Raw genomic sequence first — 13,328 nt, forward strand, 5'->3', positions numbered from 1 at the left:
GACGATAGGGCAAGATGATAGAATTTAGTGCAGTTCTGCCAGGAGGTCTCCTGTCACCTCCATTTTACAGATGGGGAGACTGAGTTTCGGATCTTTTTACTGGTTAGGATTGAACTATCTGACGGAAAAGCTCATGTTCTTTCTGGGGCACAGGTTCAGGGAGGGGTACAGAGCTTCTAGCATGGCATGCATTCTCTCTAGACTGGAGGGAGAGGCTGGTGGGAGGTGGAGGCGGTTGGGCAAAAGGGCTTCCTGAGGAGGAACCTCCCAGAGGGGTTTCGGAGGTGCAGGGCTGGCTGTGCCGAGCCAAGGTGGTGGGGCCGTGGAGCCAGGCCAGATGCCCATCTGCCTGCCAACCTGAGCTCCTCCTTACAGGGTTGGGAAATTTCCTGGGTTCTGACCCAAGAGGCGAGCCAATGAAGATGGGGAAGTCTTGAACTGTTGGCAGGATGGGGTCTGTTTCTCATCCACCACAGAGAGAAATTGAAACATGAGGACAGACGGTCCTGACACATACAGCAGAGCCAGCCTCTCTTTGGCTTTCAGTCTCCCAATCTCAAAAAGGGAAGTGTGGAATGGAATGAACTTGACGTTCCTTCCAGCTCTGACCTCCTTAGTGCCATGCATCCCTCTTCGCTGTCCTGGCCTCAGATCCCAACCTCTGCTGTCCGTACACCTGACATGTACCCCTGGGCAAGTAGCCAGTGTCGCTGAGTGTCAGAGTCCTCATGAGTGGAATTAACTATGACTTCTCCTTCCTTGGACGGATTTAAAGAGCCATGCATGGGGGCAGGTCTGCACAGCTTGGGGTCTGACCTCCAGGCAGCACCTGGGGGTGGGGAAGGCTGTGGCTCTGGCTGAAGCTTTCACTTGTCTGCTCAGACAAGCGCTCATTTATAGATATCCGGTCCCTGGCTGCCAGGCCAGGGGGAAGTGGGAGCAAGGGTGCTGAGCGGGCAGTTTGGACCCTTTTCAGGAAGAAGCCTCTGGGCACTGTTCCTCCTGCCCAACCCCCCACCCCCGCCAATCTTCTGGGCATCCTCACAGCGATTCTCATAACAGTTCAGAAGGTCGGCATCTTGACCTCACAATCTCCATTAAACAGATGCGAAGACGGAGACTCAAAGAGGGGAAAGGACTTGCTCCAAGTGCCACGGCAAGGCAGTGACAGAGCTGGGACCGGAATTGAGGTCTTGAGCCTGGAGCCCAGGATTCTTCCCTTGTACCCAAGCTTAGCGAGTTCTAGAAAATGAAGTCTCCTATTTTGCCTGGTTTGCAAAAAAGTAAACAAACCAACAACAACAACAAAAACAAAAATATTTTCCTACGTGGGTTGATGCAGAGAGGGGAAGGGCTCGTTCTGCAAACTCCCTGAGGTTTGATGAACAGCGTCAGGCTCGGCACGAGGACACGGGACTGTGCGAACGTCATGGGGCCTGGACGCTGCAAACCGTGTCAGGCTCTGCCAACAGCACCAGACTCAAAAAAGGCATCATGTTTGCAAAGTGGGGGATTCGCAAATGGTGTTGCAATCCGCACATACCGTGGGGCTTCATAGAGTGCAAAGGGCTCAGCAAACACCACACTGGCCGGTGGCAGGGCCGGAGTGCAAACACGTTGTTGGTCAGACCTCAGCCTGGGCTGCCCACAGTGGGGCCTCAATGCAGGATGAGCCAAGAGCCATTCAAGGGCTTGTGAGCCTAACTCCCAGAGGCTCCTGGGTACATGACCCTTGCTCCTAGTCCACAGGTGAGTTCGGGATTATTCTTGGACCAGGATGTGTCAGCATGGGGAGGCTGAGGTGGTCAATGAAGATTGTGCCTGTGTCTTCCATGCCTCGGGGGGTGCTATGCATTGAGGTGAACTTTATCAGGCAAGTCAGTCCTGTGGTAGGAGGGAATGGACCACGTGTCTGACCGGTGGGGCTCAGACTAAACGGGGTTCAGCAACCTCATTACTTGGTTTGGGGCTAGGAAAGAATTCAAAGTCCAGACCCAAACTGTAAGAGAACACCTACTGGGTAAATCACAGAGGTAGAAAAAGTAATGGCTAGAAGAAATGAGCTTAGCAAACAAGCTCATTCTGAAGGTAAAAGAAGGGCCTTGGAGCGGGGAAGCTGTTGGTAACTCGCCTGGGGAGGGGGCGAGGAGGGGGCGGGGAAAGGGGAGGAAAAGGCTCAAGGCTATTCCCTGGAGGGAGAGCACGCTGGGTCCTCCTTCCTGAGGGTTTAAAGGTGGAGTGTTTAGGGCAGGTCCCAGGGGAAGATCTTAGCACATTGCGGACCAGTGATTTTATTGCTAGCTTTACCCAGTGGCCAGATAAGTTTCTACTGAGCGAGTACAAAACACGTTTTACATAAACGTTAAAGGCACGCTTTAAAATTACATCCCCACTGCATTTTGAAGTTATTTATTACATGTTCTTACAGGTTAATATCTTTTTAAAGTATGACACTTTGTAAAACACTGTGTACTAGGAAGCAAGAATTCTCGTGATCCGCCCGCCATGCTAATAGAATATTCAGTAGTTTTCCAGGTGTGTCCTTTCAGGGTTGTGGTCTCCACTGACTGATGGCTCAGCACCGGGGAGGGGGTCATTATTCAGCATAGCTGGTCCTGAGAACAGCCCTAGAGTCACTGGTCTGGTTCTATTGGTTTTCCGGGCCTGAAGCTGAAATACAACTGAGGCACAGTTGTCATCTCCAGGGATGAAAGATCAGGGGGTCTGAACCTCATGACCAGAGATGTGCTGGGGGAGGAATGGCCACCCTGGGGTGTAGGCAGGGGAGGCCCCCCTACAATCGATTGTCTGTTGTCAGACACCTGGAGCTTCCCATCCTGGTGACCTTCTGTCCCTGGCCCAACGTCCTGGCTCTGCCCATGTCTGCCTGACTGCCTACAGCAACCCCAGGACACACCCAGACCAATCCCTATGTGTAATTTCTTCATCCCCCAGAGCCAAGCTAGGGGCAACTGGGCTTCCAGAAAGTCTAAAGGAACCTTTCTTCTCTCAACCATGACCCTTCCATTTGGAATCAGGAAAGTTGCACCTCCACCAATCTCATACACAGTTGTCCTCCTGCTTTTCTTCCCCTCTGACACCCTCCCCCATCAAGAGGGCCATGCTTTATGGAGCTGCTACTCTGAGTCCCTACCAAGTGGGCTGGCCATTGCGATTCCCAGTGGACAGAGTCCCTCCTTGCTCCAAATCCTCGGAGGAGATGGGGGTTCAGTGAGAGGGAACCAGAGCCTGAGGAGGACAGGGGTTCGGTGAAGGGGGACAGTGGGGAAACGGGCTCAGGAACAGTGACAGAAGCTCAGCGAGGGGGACAAGAGCTTAGTGGACCAGGGAGCACAGTGAGAAGAGTCGGGACTGAATGACCCCAGGGCTTGGGGACACTCCCATTGGCCCCACCTCTCCACTGCTAACAGAGGAAGAAAAATATCCGAGGGAAATGCTGAGGCCAGAGGCTGGGGAGAAGCAGGCTGTCGGCAGCCTCCTCCCATCAGCGGGGCTGGATCTAAACAAACCCAGCCTCCTTCACAACTGGCCCCGGGCTGCCCCAGGCAGAGATCAGAGGAATTCAGAGAGAGAGACACAGAGATTGTGAGTTTGTAAGCCAGGTTGCAGAGAGAGAGAGAGACAGAAGAAACAAGTGAGCAAGGCAGAGAGGCACTTGCAGAGTGGGGTCAAGTTTGAGCAGGACTTCCCTGCCCACACCTGGAAAAGGCAGCTGCTGCCTTGTGATCGAAGAAGCACCGGCCAGCGCCTGGAGGCCCCACAGTAGTGCGTGCCTGCTGTGGCTTGAGCCTCGCCTCTGGGAGTCCCTGATAAGAGCTCACTCCCTCTCTCCTGCTGCGCTCCGGTCCGGGGGCTGAAACAGGGGCTGGACCTCACTGCACCCCACACCGTCATGGGACCCAGGATAGGTAAGTCCGGACAGAGGAAGAAAGGGGTATCGAGAGGGAATATGGGGGCCGCATTCTCAATTGGGGGGTGGGTGCAACTGTTGAGCCAAAATGGGTGTGTTGGGGTGAGGTGGGGCGGGGGGGGGGGGGGGGGGGGGGGGGGGGGAGGAGGAGGGGACCTCACGGTTCCTTACCCGGCACCTGTGAGAGTGTGTGGAATAAATGAGTGAATTGCGGGAGGGGCAGGAAGGGACGCTGTTTACTCAGCTGGATGTAAGAGACCTTATGAGACCGAGCGACTGTTGGCGTAAAAACATTCAAACCCGTAAAGAATTGTTGTGAGTTTATTTGAGCCAAACTGTCGACAATGGCCAGGAAGCAGTGTCTCAAGGGACTGGGATAGTGCTCCAGAGAATGGCAGTTTTTTCATCTATTTTTATCCATTGCTATCAAAGGAGGGGGACATAGGTGGGTTATATGAAATCCACCGGTGACTGAGAGAGCTGGGAGAAAGCAAAGTGGGGAAGCCTTTGGGATTGGATAAAAAGTAAAATGCTGGACACATACTTGGGTGGGTGCAGGATAGTTCACAGTCAACAACGAAAGTAATAACAATGAAGGAATTTGTGGTATCCTGGTGCTCAGGCACATTAGATGGTGCTCCAAGGGGTCCGGAAAAAGGGAAGTTACATGTTACCCTGACATTTCAAGGATATGTTACCATAGATGCAAATACGCCCAGTTAGGGTAAAGGCCCTAGGACTACCCACCATAACGGCTTTTAGTTAAAATTTAATTTCAGACCATCCTTCGTGATTACTTTAGGTCTCTGAGTTTGCCAGATGGCCATGAGCCTGTCAGGTTAGCGTGTGGCCCCTTTCGCCCACACAACCAACAGGGCAATAGAAAGGCAACCTGCCCCTCCGATTCCTTCACCAAGCCCCGTTTCCCCTCTCTGAAGCAGCCAAAGAGAGAGACAAACACCGCTGGAAAAAAGAGAGGTAGAGACACAGTGCAATCAGAGGCAGAACAAGTCCAGAGATATGCAGAGTCAGACAAAGGCCGGGACAGACACAGAGAGAGAAGACAAAGCTTAGCAGGTGTCCGCGGGAGCGTGCCCAGGGACCCAGAAGCATGCAGAGACCAGCCCCCGAGAGAGGGCTGTAGGAGAGACTAGGAGAGAGGACCAGAAGGAGACAGATTCAGGACAGACCTACAGATCTGCAGACAGAGCCACAGGAAAACCAGCAGAGAAGAGACTGTGTGCATTGGCTGCCAGGTGGGGAGGAGGCTGGAGGGGAAAGAAATGTCTTGAAGCCCGGAGAAGCCAGGCCTGGGAGTGACTGAAGTGCCCTGCGGAGAGGGCGGTGGTTCTGAACTTAGTGCTGAACTTTTCGTAGGCCTGGGGAGGAAAGTGGAAGAAACAAGTAATCTTTGATCTTCGGACAGGGTGGCTCTCTGCGCTGGACCCTGCAGCGATCACCGCTGGCATCCCTCCAGCTGCCTGTCCCTCCTCACCGTGTTGGCCTCATGCCGATTCAGGCAAGGCCGGGCTTGCTCCCTGGAGTGCGGCCGTGAGGGCTTTGCGGGACTGATGGAGCCTGAGCAGGCCCGGCAGGCAGACTGGGCTCTGTCACAGCCACGGTGTGGGGACCGTGGCCTGGCAGGAAGGGTGGGGACGGACACTTCCTCTGGGGGCCTCACGGGAGAGATGACGATGAGGTTTGGAGATGGGCCACTGACAAACCAGTTTCCCCATCGACCTTGGGAGCTATGGGACGGGAGAGTGGGTGATCCTATGGGCATGGGAAGGAACTAACCTAGAGACTTGGTTCATTACTGCACCAGCTCCCCAGCCCCGCCCTACCCTGACTGTTATTCTGAGCCCTGCTAGGCTCCATTCTGGAATATTCTCTAGCTGCCCCCCAATTCACACACACACACACACACACACACACACACACACACCCCACCACCACCAACACCTACAGCCATGAAGCAGGAAGCCGGCCCCAGCATCTGCCTGCTCTGCCACTAGAAGGCACACCTGGCCCATCTCCCTAAGTCCCAACCCGAGCTGTGGCCGCTTCCCCAGGCTCTCTTTCCGGTCCGAAAGCATCCTGAGGGACATGGGGATGCAGGTGGGGCAGGTCCAGAGCCCGCAGCCTGAAAAGAGACCTAGTCCCAGGTCGCTGGAGGGGGAGGGACCAGCGGTCCCAGCCAGAGGCAGAGAGGAGCCGTGGTCAGACATGGCTCTCAGCAGGGACCCATCGGCAGCTCACCACGTGCCCTCAGGCCACAGGGAGAGCTTCTGTGTCTGTGGGGGAGGGGTTGGAGGACAGGAGCTGAGGCAGGAATGAGGGACCTTTTTTCTACAAGGACCATGTGGGTAATTATAACATCATCTGCCGGCCATACAAAATTATCAACTTAAAAATTAGCCTGCTGTGTACGTGGTCAAACATTTAATTGACTCAACCCTGATGCCTTGGCGGGTGATTGTGCGGCCCAAAGGGCAGGCCGTCCCTCACCCCTGAGCTAAAGCCAGCCCCATTTTTAAAAATATATATATATTTTATTGAGGTTTTTACAGAGAGGAAGAGAGAGGGATAGAGAGTTAGAAACATCGATGAGAAAGAATCATCAATCAGCTGCCTCCTGCACACCCGCTACTGGGGATGTACCCGCAACCAAGGTACATGCCCTTGACCGGAATCGAACCCGGGACCTTTCAGTCCACAGGCCTACACTCTATCCACTGAGCCAAACCGGTTCTGGTGCCAGTCCCATTTTGTGATTCGGAAAAGCCACTGTCCCCTGCTCTACGCCTTTGCTCAGCTTTACCTTCACCTGGAAGCCCCGCCCTCCACCCACATCCCGTTCTGGTGAAATCTGCCACTTCCCAGTGTCTCCAAACCCCACTCCCCCAGCAAGCCTTTCAGACCGATTCTCCGCTAGCGTTAGAGGCAGCCTCTCTCCCACATGCTGTGTGACCCTCTCTTTGTGCTTCACCCTCCTTTGTTCCCTGTGTTGTTTCTGCTGCTTTTCCCCAGCACTTCTGGGTTCAAATGTGAGCCAACCCAGGGCAGAGAGCTGGGGCCAGAGAAAACACCCGCAGCCCGAGGTTCACATCTCAGCTCTGCAGCACTGCCTTTGCGAGAACGCAGAGAAGGCGGTGTCATGCTCTCACCTTTTTTATAGGAGAGGAAACAGATGGTCAGAGAGGGCAAGGGACTCGCCCAAGGTCGCCCTGCAAGCATGGGGCAGCGTAGGGGCCAGAATCCAGCTTTCCCTGATGCCAAAGCCCTTTCCTCTCTGTCCGTGCCCAGGCGGCTTCCTCTGCCCTCCCACAGTCTCCACGCTGGGGAGCCTCCACCTACGCTGGGCACTTCCCCCCTGACTCCAGACAAAGCCAGCTGTTCCCCGGGTGCCAGTGACTGGGGAGCGGGCAGTACGTATGTGGGGAGGCGTTATTTCCCCCCAGGCTGGGCCCTGCCCGCTGAGCCAGATGTCGGGCAGCTGTGAACCACATGGGGCGCTTGCTTGGACCCCCCAGTCGGGTGCCAGGCATCCAATGTCCAGTCTGCCTCTGTCCCTTTCTGGGACTCACTTTCCCCATCTGAACAGTGTTGGCTAAGGTGGTCACTCGCTCCCTTCCTATCCTGAGAAGCTCAGTCTTGGATCTTTGGCGGGAGCCGAGAAGCAGAGGCCTCTGCTGAGGGCAGGGTCTGGTCTCCCCTTCCGTGTTAGGGGCCTTGGCTATCTGTAGGAGGCCAGCCTGGGCCTCAGCCACACCCTAGCGGTAGAAAGGAAGAAAACTTGGCCCCAACTGCTCCTACCACCCCTCATGGCCTGCAGCCCCGAGCCCTAAGCACCAATGCTTGGCATTACAAAGAACAACACCTAACTCACCAGCCTGGCAGCTCCCTGGGGGTGGGGTCTCATTGGATTCATTCCTAAGGCCCCAGGACTCAGCACAGGCTGGGCAGAGGTCATCCCGGGGAAGGCTCAGTACTAAGCTGTCCTCCGCCCTCTTCATGTTTTCCCTCCCCTCATGGCATGCCTTCCCTCCCTCCAACCTGTTTTAAAAGCCCACTGAGGACTGGAGATTCATGATCTGGAGTGAGGTGAAGTACAACGGGGATCACTGGGGGTAAAGCACAGGGAGTGATGGAGCTGGAAGTAGTGGTTAGAGGCCCCAAGGCCTGGGCCAATGACACTGATCTCTGAGCTTCAGGCTCTGAGTTTTAGGCCTAAGGACACTGGCTCAGGGCGCACCCTCCCCATAAGCCCTCATCTCCATGTTCAGGGTCACCCTGGGTCTAGAAGGGTAGCTGGGGCCAGAACCGGGAACAGAAAGTCCCAGCACAGGGTCCCTGACCTGGCTTGGAAACCACCAGAAAGTGCTTGGCTCCTTCCCCCACCCTGCATGGATCTCCTTCAAGAAGCAACAGCTGGGAGGCCTGCAACAGCTGGACCTCAAGCGGCTATTGTCCTCTCAGCAGGCCACCCAAGGGTCCTGCTAGGAGGAATTTCCCAAAGACGACAGCCAAGGTCTATGCCTTTAAGTCTTCCCCCTCCCTGCCCAGCCCTGCCACACTGGGGGGACCTGGAATTCCCTTACAGCCCCCCACCACTCCCACTCTGTTTTCCCCCTCATTCAGTTTACCTCAAAATCAACAATCGTGATTTTTAGGTGGGCCAGGCCTTGAGAGATGAGAAATGGTTTGTCGAGGAGGAAGACACTCCAGGATGTGTAAGAGCCTATGCAAATGTCGAGGGGTGGAAAAAACCGCAATGAATTTGGGGAATGGCAAGCACCTCGTGGGGCCCAGAGAGTGATGTTTACAAGGGCTGAGGGAAGGAGACAGAATGGCTCCCAGTGGCCTTGACCTCCCAGAGGCCGGGGCTTCGGCTCTCAGGCTTCGGCAGATGACGTGGGAGGGAGGAGGGGCTGACCGTAGTTGACGACTTCAGTGTAACCGGCAGCGCACTTTCCTGTGAGACACTTCTCTCACGTCCAGGGAAGGAAACCGAGGCTTCGAGAGGCCAAAAAGGCTGCTCAAGGTCACACAGCCATGTTGTGGCAACACCAGTGTTTTAACCCAAAGCCTTTGGCCGAGAGGGTTTCAGCAGGAACCTCACTCACGTGGTCCTTCAGGACACAGGTCATTTCAGCCTCTGCTCAGTGGGGTTGATCGTTGCCTAATCAGAGAAGAGGGGCCAGAAAGAATGTAGGGGGGTGATGAGTCCAGAGGAACAGCTGAGGGACCTGCCCCCCAAAGGGGGTGGTTATGAAGGGAGAGAGAGCTGGCCTGGGCCACAGGGGCGAGGCAGGCGGGCCAGCAGGCCGAGGGAACCCAGTGAATCTAGGCGGTGGGGAGGGCTTAAGGCAGGCGCTGGCTATGATGAGGCTCCCTCTTTCCACCCCAGCACCTCCAGAGAGAGGACTGTGCCATCGAAATGAGGAATGGATTGGCCCATATCTGTGCAGGGAATTTTTTTTTATTTTTTTATTGCAGGCTTGGGCTGTGGGTGTGTTAGTGCTAGAAGCTGGTGGACTTTCCAAAAACATCCTGGCTTCTTAGTGACAATACACCTCCTTCCTTCGTTCCCCCTCTCTCCCATCACCACCACCTTTGGCACCTGAACAGAGTTCCAATATGGTTCCTCCTTTCGCTGTGTTCTCCTCAGTTGAAGCACACGGTGGGGGCTCCTCAGGCTCCCTGGGCAAGTTCACCTCCTGCAGCTTCTGCTACATTTTTCCCACAGGTGCCTCCCGGGCTTCCCGAGGTCTGAGTCAAGGTAGATCCTCTCATGGGCCCTCCTGAAGCCCCTGCTCTTGGGCTCTCCCCCGGGCGCCCCGGGGCCACCCCAAACTCACCTTGTCTATGGCTGGCCTCACCACCACCCTACAGTTCTGGCCTCAGTGGTGGCACACCCAGACCCAAATCTGTGCCTCTTCCCTGCAGCAAGGACACCTCGGCCTCTTGCACTCCCCACCGCTGCTTTCCCACCAAGCCCCGCCCATCCTGCTCCCCACAGGTGCCTCCACGGATAGCTCTCCATGTGCTACTTCCTGGCCCCGTCCCATTATCACGCCCTGCCCGAGACCCCACTCCTGCCTTCTCCTTGGTTCCTGTTCGCAGTCTGCTTTCTCCACTCTCCCCCACAGACATGGAGGTCTTCCTAGGAAGCCTGATCAGACCTCATCCCTGGGCTCAGAACAAATCCCAGCCCTTCAGCCGGGCCCCTCCAACTGCTCCAGCCTTACCTCCCTACCTTGACCCCAACATTCCAGTCTTGCCAGACTCTTTGTTCTGTGAACAGTCTTTGCACTTTCATATTTCTGCCTTTCTCTCTGATGTTTCTTCCTGTAAGAAGCCTTCCAGAATCTTCCAATCTAGGCTAGGGCCTCTACACTGTGTTTCCATAGTCTCAAAACCCCTAGTGTCGCATTAGAGCACAAGTCATTGTGATTCTGTGTTAGGTGTCTGTCCACACTCCTCCCCTCCCCCACCCCTGCCCCATCTCTCTCTCTCTCTCTCTCTCTCTCTCTCTCTCTCTCTCTCTCTCTCACACACACACACACACACACACACACACACACACACACACTGGAAGTTCCTCAGGGACAGAGAGTGGGTCTGCTTATCTCTGGGTCCCCTGTGGCCTGATTTGGGAAGCTGTCAGTGTGTGGGGAGTGAATTTCATTCTCACTCTTAAACCAACAGGGACTAGCTCTGTCCCTGCCATGGTGACTCTGTGCAAGTCCTGGTCCTAGTTGGCTCTGTTTTCTCACTCTGCAAAGGGGCTAACCAGACTCTGGCTTCCTCTCTGGTGGACTTCCCAGGCCCAGTGCTATTGTGGGGGCACAGACAGGGAATCCTACAGGCAGGTGAAGAGGGTCCAGGAAGCAGAGCAGGCAGGCACCCCCAAAGAGGTTCCATCAGGACAAATTGCCACGTGTGGACCCAGCAGCTTGGACTAGCTGAGTGTTGCCATTTGGGAATGTGGGCCCATTGTTGCCAGATCTGCTGATCTTCCCAGAAAAGAAAACAAAAATCTGGAGTTTTGTGTGAAATTTTATGATTTTTAAATGCTGGAAACTAACTTGTTTGAAAACACTCAACAAGCCAAGCATTGTGCAAGCCCTTCAAAGATGCCCAGGAGCCAGCCGTACCCCAGGCGGGACGAGGCATGGCCCAACTCCTCAGGGTGTCATCCGCCTCATGGTCCACAGCTCACACAGCTACGCATGGGCCCGGCCCTCCCAGCTGTAACCTCTGCCTTATATTTTGTCTCTGCCAGGTCCCCTGATGGTTCTGGCAAAGTGTGAGTGGCGGCGTGTGTAGGAGAGGGACCTTTCCTTCTCTTGCACAGGGAAATGACTAGGAAAAAAAGAAAAGAAAAGAAAAAGTCTTAGAATGCAGCTGGTGGGGATGGGTGTGGAGGGAGGAGAAGAGAATGCAGCTGGTGGGAATAGGGTGTGAGGGGGCACCCAGAGGGGTTGGTTTGCTCAGAGATCAGAAGGAGGTGAGAGAGTAATGCTGGGGCTGAGTCCCCCGCAGGAAGGAAACTAGGTTATTCTGAGGCCTGGAAATAGGTTTCCTGGTGAGTTGCAGACAAAAGCTGACAACACTGACGTTCATGAAGCATCTTGGAGTTGATCAAGGACGTTATCCTGTGTGACCGTCACACAGGCTTGAGAAGCAAAGCTATGGCTATAGTTTAGAGGCTCGGAGAGGTTGAATTGCTGGCCTAATGCCATACCAGGTCTAAGTGACCCTAGATGTTGCTCTCTCTGCTGAGAGGCAGGCTGGAACATTCTAGAGAGAAAGCATCATTGCCTTGTTCCTGCTTGATCCAAGACCTCCTCCTTCATCTTCAGGCATTTCCCAGCAGATCCCTCCTAAAAGTTCAAATCTGGGCTTTGGTTATGAGTTTTAAGCTCCAACCATCCTCAAGCCCCCCGGACTGGGAGCACCTTTCCCTCTCACCACACCTCTCTTCAGCCCTGCCTGCGGCCATCAAGGTGTTGACTGACCAGTGAACTGACTAACTGAGTCCCTGATTAGGTGAAGAATCAGCTGGTAAACTCTAGCCAGTTTGGCTCAGTGGATAGAGCGTCAGCCTGCAGACTAAAGGGTCCCAGGTTTGATTTCAGGCAAGGGCACTGAGCCCAGGTGGGCTCAATCCCCAGTAGGGGACATGCAGAAGGCAGCCAATCAATGATTCTCTCTTATCATTGATGTTTCTATCTCTCTCTCCCTATCCCTTCCTCTCTGATATATATATTTTAAAGAAGAAGAAGAATCAGCTGGTAGAATGACGGACTGTCCCCATGCAATCACCTTTGACATTTTGGGAAGCCAGGCCTGAAGAAGAAATGGCTCCATGGGGATTATTTTTGTGTTTGTTCTAAAGCCATTGTTATAGCCACCATCTGGTGTTTGCTGGAGTCAGATAGATCTGGGTTCCAGTCCAGGCTTTTCCAGTTACCAGCCCAGGGACCCTGGATCAGTCACCTCCCCTCTCTGTACCTCAGTTTCCTCATCTGTATTATGGAGCCACAGCAGCCACCTGAAAGGATTGCCAGGAGGATGGGTGAGTGCCCAGCTCAGTGTTGCTCGACTGTGGAAGCTCTTAAGACAAGGTCCTCCACCCGAGCCACTTGCTATAGAGCGTGAGGGATCCTGACTAGGACCGGGTAAGAATCATGACCCAACAGTACAGGGTTTGTGGGTGGAAACAGCAAGGCAAGCCTCTTGGGGATAGAGATTCAAAGAATTTGTAGGTACACACTCTGTTGATGGTTTCCCTTGAAAAGCAGATTAAGTTTTTCAGGAAGTTCCTGTCATAAGCAATCAACCCATTTGCTTGGTCTGGTCAGTCAGGGAAGAGTAAGAAGGAAAAATGCTAATAAAAACAGTGGGATATCAAAATCAAGTTAACATGGACATTGAGGCTTTTAGTGTCGCAGCTGAATGTGGGGTGGACGTGTCCTGGTGGACACTGTCTGCGCTGGGCAGTGGGGATCATCGTCCCTGCGTTGGGAGGAAGAGGCAAGGGGCGCCTCGTCCAAGGCCACGGCGGCAGGATCGCAGCTGGGGAGTCAAACCTGGGCAGCTGCCTCCCAGGACAGTGCGTGTGCATGGAGGGAAGGGGTCCAGTGCTCAGGGCTTATGGCTGACTGGGGCAGGATGAGAAGGAGAGACGATCCAGAGATGGCGTTAGCTTGGAGGAGTCAGGTGTGCACGGAAGGGAATGGGATCAGTTGGGCCTCGTGGTCCTGAGGGCTTGAAGTTTCCCAGAAAAGGGAAGGGCAGTGGTGCTCACTGGGGCCTGCGGTGTCCCAGGCCTGAGCCAGGCGCCCCAGATGCCTTATCTCCTGGGAGTAGAGGTTGTGTCCTCAGTCTG

General features: G+C 54.5%; 1 protein-coding gene across 3 annotated transcripts in view; it reads left to right on the forward strand.

Annotated features, from left to right (window-relative positions):
• The first annotated feature begins 3,462 nt into the window (after window positions 1–3,462).
• SLCO2B1 (solute carrier organic anion transporter family member 2B1) overlaps window positions 3,463–13,328 on the forward strand; it is a 53,512-nt gene continuing 43,646 nt past the window's right edge. The window contains exon 1 of one of the 3 annotated variants that reach the window (XM_045577450.1): window positions 3,463–3,929. In XM_045577450.1, the coding sequence (XP_045433406.1) occupies window positions 3,914–3,929 (16 nt within the window). In that variant the 5' untranslated portion in view covers window positions 3,463–3,913. The remainder of the gene's footprint in view (window positions 3,930–13,328) is intronic. The other 2 variants (XM_036426878.2, XM_045577449.1) reach the window with 2 other exon arrangements.

The sequence above is a fragment of the Pipistrellus kuhlii genome, unplaced genomic scaffold, assembly GCF_014108245.1.
Source record: "Pipistrellus kuhlii isolate mPipKuh1 unplaced genomic scaffold, mPipKuh1.p scaffold_m20_p_9, whole genome shotgun sequence".
NCBI lineage: Eukaryota > Metazoa > Chordata > Mammalia > Chiroptera > Vespertilionidae > Pipistrellus > Pipistrellus kuhlii.